Source organism: Octodon degus, unplaced genomic scaffold, assembly GCF_000260255.1.
Source record: "Octodon degus isolate 3935 unplaced genomic scaffold, OctDeg1.0 scaffold00058, whole genome shotgun sequence".
Lineage (NCBI taxonomy): Eukaryota > Metazoa > Chordata > Mammalia > Rodentia > Octodontidae > Octodon > Octodon degus.
The window spans coordinates 6194213-6200261 of record NW_004524634.1 but is presented as its reverse complement, the minus strand read 5'-3'; the positions used below and the strand labels follow the sequence as shown (position 1 = coordinate 6200261).

The 6049-nt window shown below is 47.7% G+C and overlaps 1 protein-coding gene across 1 annotated transcript in view; it reads right to left on the bottom strand.

Annotated features, from left to right (window-relative positions):
- The window catches only part of Hk2 (hexokinase 2), a 67768-nt gene that overhangs the window by 42176 nt on the left and 19543 nt on the right, over window positions 1-6049 (bottom strand). The window contains exon 2 of the mRNA XM_004634134.2: window positions 5017-5179. Within this exon, the coding sequence (XP_004634191.1) occupies window positions 5017-5179 (163 nt within the window). The remainder of the gene's footprint in view (window positions 1-5016; window positions 5180-6049) is intronic.

The following is a 6049-nucleotide window of genomic DNA, read 5'->3' as shown; positions in this document are numbered from 1 at the left end:
AGAACCAGGGATTGAACTCAGGCCCTTGTACTTGCCAGGGAAGCACTTATTCCACTGAGCCATCTCCCCGGCCCCCCCGCCCTTTCTTGAGAGCTTGTTTGGAGGTTCTAGCAGGGGAGCGCAGCTACTCCTATATCCCTGACCGAGGAACGGTCCTCCTCTATCAGGGGTGTTCGTCCTCTTCGACAGAGCCTGCAGCTTCGGGAGGGACGCACATGGATTGTTGAGGGAGGAAGGGGATACCCACCCTCCTAGCCAGCCAGATCAGCCGAATCAACCCGGGCGATCAATGGGGTGACAGATGTCACAGCCAGATCGCCCTCACATCCAAAGCTTGTGCTTTTTGGGTTCCCCACCCCCACCCCAACCAGGGATTGAACTCAGGACTTTCCGCTTGCCAGGGAAGCACTTGAGCCATCCCCCTCCCCCGCCCTTTCTTAATAACACCTGCACCAGTGTGCCTTTCACGCTGCTGAGCTGGGACCCCAGGACACGTGAACATCACACAGCTACTTCTCCCTCATGTCAAGAGACCCAACATAGATGCTTCCTCTTTTTACCAAAGCAGAAATGGAGGACCGCAGCTGAAATGAACAGCTTAAAAGCAAACCCATTTAAACCTAGAATTCCGCTCCGCTCCGCTCCCCGCCCCCCATGTCCCTCCCCACTACTTGGCTCTACACATTTCACCCCTGGCAGGTGACTATGGACAGGGTAGCAAGTGTACTGGGACAACACGGGTAAGAGTCGCACATGCACATGCACACGGCACATCTTCACTTTTTTTGTCCTCTTCCCTGCCTTTCCTCTTCCCCTTCTCCCCCTCCCCATTTGCAAGAGCTGTACTTCCACTTTTCTTCAATTATTTTTTTTCTTTAAATCCCTTCTCTGTTCCTTCTTTCTTCCCTCCCCTAACTCTTGTTCCCCTTTCCATTTGAAAAGGCTCTGCCTTCTTCTCAGTCATCTATCCTCCATGTTGCTCATGTTTCTCGGAAACGTGATATTTAAACTTGCATTGTCTGATTTCTTTCACTTAACACTATGATCTCAAGATGCGCCCGTCTACCTACAAATGTGCTCCCTTTTATTGATCCATTTTTTCATGTACTTATTGGCCATTTCAACTTCTTTGTTTAAGAAGTATCTGTCCACATCACTTGCTCACTTTTTGGCTGGGTCTTAAAATTTGAGTGCTCTAATTTTTTTTTTTTTAATTCTTTATGTATTCTACATATTAGTCCTCTGAGGAGAAGGCAAAAGGTTTTTCCCACTTGGTAGGCTGTCTCTTGGCTCTTTGGGGGGTTTCCTCTGCTGTGCAGAAGCTTTTCAATTTCATGTGACCCATTTATTAGTTCTCTATAATATTTCCTATACCACTGGGACTTTTTGCTTGCTTGCCTGTTTGTGGTACTGGGATCGAACGCAACTGGGATTTTGTTCCTAAAGAAAGCAGCAACTTTCAAAGTGGAAACTTATTTCACAGATTCGGACTAGCAGTTTTGTTAAAGAATGGGAAATCGATCCAGCTGCGTCACATTTAACAATTTCTGAATCTTGTGTCATTTCATATAAATATGTGTGCATGAGTCTCTGTAAGGATGTGGTCCAAAAGCATTAGAAAGATACTGATTTAAAGATTAGGTCCTTTTAGATTTTATTTCAGGTTTAGATCCAATGCTTAATTCCTCACATGTAAAAAGTAACCCGGAAATGACCCGAAGCTCTGCTGAAAGCTGTGTGTGGAGCCTGCAGCCCTGGAGCAGGGGTCTGGGGCACAGCAGCGATGGAAGCCCAGACCCAGCCTCAGCCCTGAAGCAATGCAGGGGCAAAGCCCAGGGCTGCCTGCGACCAGATTCATGCAAGTGGCTCAGGCCCTGCTGTCTCCCCCCAACTACAGCCCTGACCCTTCTTCTCTGCACTTCACTGGGGTTGTCGGCAATGAAGAAGAACCTTTGCTCTGGCTAGTCTATCAGTGCAGAAGCCCCCACCTTTGCTGCCATATTGCATAACCCACACCAGCAGCTTACAAAACATGAAGTTAAAAAAAACATGATGCCTATTGCTTTACAGCTCACACCCTCATGTTCATCTGCTCGGTTCCATTTTCCTTTCTCTCTCTAGAAATAACCCCTACCCGCTGTCAGGAGGACACATTCAGTACCTACTGATTTTAGGGTGTCTGTATGTGTGTGCCACAGGCAAGGTATAGGCCTGCTTGGAGGGATGTTTTTAGCATTTCCATCCAGCTGTTAGGAGGTACATATATACTCCCAACTGTCCCTGCACAGTGTTTTGGTGTATAACCATATATGTGATATGCTCAACTCTTTGGGGGTTGGTTTGTTGATTTTTGGTTTTGCCTTTAAGACAGAGTCTTGCCATGTAGTCCAGGCTGGTCTTGAACTCACAGCCATCTATCTTCCTGCCTTGGCCTCAACGTGTGCCACTATGCCAGGCTTACACACTCATTCTTGTAACACATTGTGATTGTTCCGTTACATGGATGCACCACACACTATTTCCAGTACGCTGTATTAAGTGACACTGCTGTGAACATCACTGGACACCACTCTGTGGACACATTTTGTTCAGAGTGTAGAGCTAGAACTGCTGAGACAGCCCACAAGTAATGTCTCCTATAATTGGTTCAACAAATTTTTCACCTGTCTATAACATGGGCAAAATCACAAGGTACCCACTTCACCTCAAAAGATTTTAGCTGAGCTTTTGCTGTGTGCGCCAATGCTGAGTATGAATATAGGCCTGCACAGGCGCAAACACCAACACACTAGGTATGGTCTCGATGGCTCCACTTGGGCTAACAGAAGTTTGATTTATGGCTTAACCCCTGGTTAGCTGCATGACTTGGGGCAGGCTTTTGGACTATCCAATCCTCAAAGTCCTCACCTGAAAAATGTGGACAAAATGTAGACCTACTTCATAAATTTGTGAAAAGTAAATGAGTTAACACAGGTAAGTGCACCAGATGGCCCTTAGCCCATAGTCTGCCTTTATATATATTTTTGGCACTTAGTATGGGTGCTTGGTAAAATACGGACTGTCTCTTAGGAGCAGGTAAATTCATAAGAATGTCAAACAGAGGCCGGGCATAGATGAGCACACCTGTAATTCCCAGCATTTGGGAGGCTGAGATAGGAGGATCATTAGGAGTTCCAGGCCAGCCTGGGCTACAAAGTGAATTCCAGACCAGCCTGAATTGCATAGTGAAATCCTGTCTAAAAAAGACAAAAAAAAAAAAAAAAAAAAAATCAATAGAAGTCAGTGTGGTTTCTCTCTGAAAGTAAATCTGCCACAGCAGGAGGGCTCAAGGAAAAGAACTCCCAGTACCTCAAGGGAATCTCTGCAGAATAATCCTGACCAAGGTCACACTGAGCCCCATAAGTGCCCTGGCTTCAGCAAACTGTGCAAAGTCTTGTTAGACAAACCAGGTCCCTGGAGACTCAGGACGGTGTACCTCAAGGACACACGCTACAGAAATGGGCACATGGCACAGCATGTCGACACACCCCTTCCTGTGCCCCTCAGCAGCCCAGCTAGGGCTCTGCAGCTACCTCACACCACCAGCTGGCTCTTGTTTTCTCTCCTATGCAATTCAGGCTGGCCCTTCAGCTGCCCTCACAGCTGACCCTTGGGCCCTCTCTCCTGTCCCCAAGATGAGCCTCACAGATGTCACCTCTAAAATGGGGTAGGGTGGCTGTGAGGAGTCAATCAAACAAGTTGTGTGAAAACACCACACAGCACTGTCTGCCCCTTTTCTAGGAAGGCTGAATCCCGGCAGCCAAGCTTTCCACGCTAGCATCCCTTTGAGTCTGTTCTCTTCCCTGCTCACCACACCCCACCTACCCAGAACCTGCCTGTGCCTGTCCAGCGCCCACTTCTCTTCTCTCAGTCACCGTTGCTGCTGCAGCATCATCATGACAGCTGTACTCAGAGCCTACTGAGGATTCCGCAGCTTGGGCTGGCACGCAAGGCCTTCTGGGAAGCAGCCTGTCATGGTTTGTGTCTAGGTGTCCCCCCCAAAGCTTCATGCAGTCATTGGGGGGCGGCTTATGGAGTTTGTGATTGATTATTGTGGGTGTGGATGTTGCACTTGCCCTGGGGCAGGTAATGGGCATTACAATGTAAGGAGGGAAGACAAGCTAGGTGCCTGAGCTGCTGCTACCCATCCCTGTGATTGCTCTTGCTCTTTGCTGTTGCCATGAAAAGTTGCTCTCTGCTATGTGCTGCTCTGCCTTGGACCCAGCTGAATATGGACTGAAACCTCCAGTAACTGTGAGCTAAATAAACCCTTTCTTCCTTCATTTTGAGTGTCAGATACTTGTCCCAGCAACGAGAAGAGTAACTAATACAGGGCCCTTACCCACCTTTCCAACTGTCACCACCTATGAGAAAAACCACTTGCTGGGTGGCACACGGAGAAAAACAGTATCCAGATAGGAGATTAAATGCAGCTTAACAGGCTCTTATCGCAGAACTTTAGAGCCTTTTAATACCTTAATGTGCACTCTGCTTCTTCACATTTTCCCCAGTTTATACTTCTAGTCCTTTTTTTTTTTTTTTTTTTTCCAAAGTTCATGAAGCAGTCAAGGGCAATGTTTCACAATGTGCCGACAGAATATGTCAGTGAGGACATCTGCATAGGCCCAGTGGCTGGGACCATCGTCACTGCTGTGGGAGACCTCTGCAGGACGATACAACCTTACATGGATCTCAGCACAGGGATGAAAAGACAACGGCTGGCTGCAGTGCCCTGTGAGCTCACGAAGGGATGCTTCGAGCTTGCCCGCCAAGGCTGCCAGCTTCCCAGCCTCCAGCCCCTTCATCCACAGCTTTCCGTTCTGTCCTGTTTGTCACATGAGCCAGGGTTCATTCTAAGCTTGAAACAAGCAAGGAATCTTCCCTGGCACATAGGTCTTTGGGCCCCTGAGCAAAGCCAACCAAATTGCCCCTCAGTCAAAGAACAGTCAGAGCCAGCCACCCTGGCACAGTCAGTACCTGTCCCATCAGGGGTGGACCTCACAAAGGTGGGCAGCATTTTCACAGAAGCAGTGGGGTGGGTGGTAGCTCCAAGCCCTTTTTCCATCTCCTTGCGGAATCGCTTAGAAATGTCCAGGAGGGTCTCATCGGAGAGGCGCATATGGTAGAGGTACTGGTCAACCTGAAAGAACAAGAAACCAACAAGAAAGACCAATGAGGTAAACTTATTATAGTTTTATGTTCTGGCATACCACTCAGCCTTTCAAGATGCAAAATGTGTCATGGACAGAAGGTAATTATTAGACAATTAGCAGAAATCAATTTGACGAGTCTCTGTTGCGGAGAAACCCCAGCAACCCTTCTCAGTCTCCTTCTTGGAAGTTCCTACAATCGACATCACCATCATTATCATTCTTTCAGATTTTGCAGCACTGTTGTCAGGTCCTCCTGATTTGTTTTTTCCTTTGCAGTATTGGGGATTGACCTTGTGCTGCTTTACCATAAAGCTACACATCCATCTTTTAAAGTTTTATTTTGATATACAGGCTTATTAAGTTGTACATGCTGACTTCAAACTTGTACTCCTCTTGCCTCAGCCTCCAAATGGCTAGCATTACAGCAATGGGCCATCATACCTGGCCTGAATCTTTTTAACAGAACTTGCAGCAGGTGCTTAATCCTCTAAGGAGAAACCTAGTGTACTGTGTGTGTGTGTGTGTGTGTGTGTGTGTGTGTGTAGATGGGGAAGCGTGCACAATGGAGGAGTCCCCTTACTTCTCTCTCTCCTTTTTCCCTTGCAGGTTGTATCTTAATTCACCATGGGGTCAAGCAAACCCTTCCCTTTAGAACTGTCCCTATAGAATATGGACTGACCTTCAGATCTCACAGAAGTCCCCACCAAAGCTGGATGAGGTAGCACATCACATGCCTGTAACCCCAGCACTCCTGGAGGCTGAGGCAGAAGGACTGCTGTGAGTTTAAGGCCAGCCTGGGCTACAAAGAGAGCTCAAGGCCACCTGAACTGCATAGCAACACCCTGTGAGTGAGTGAG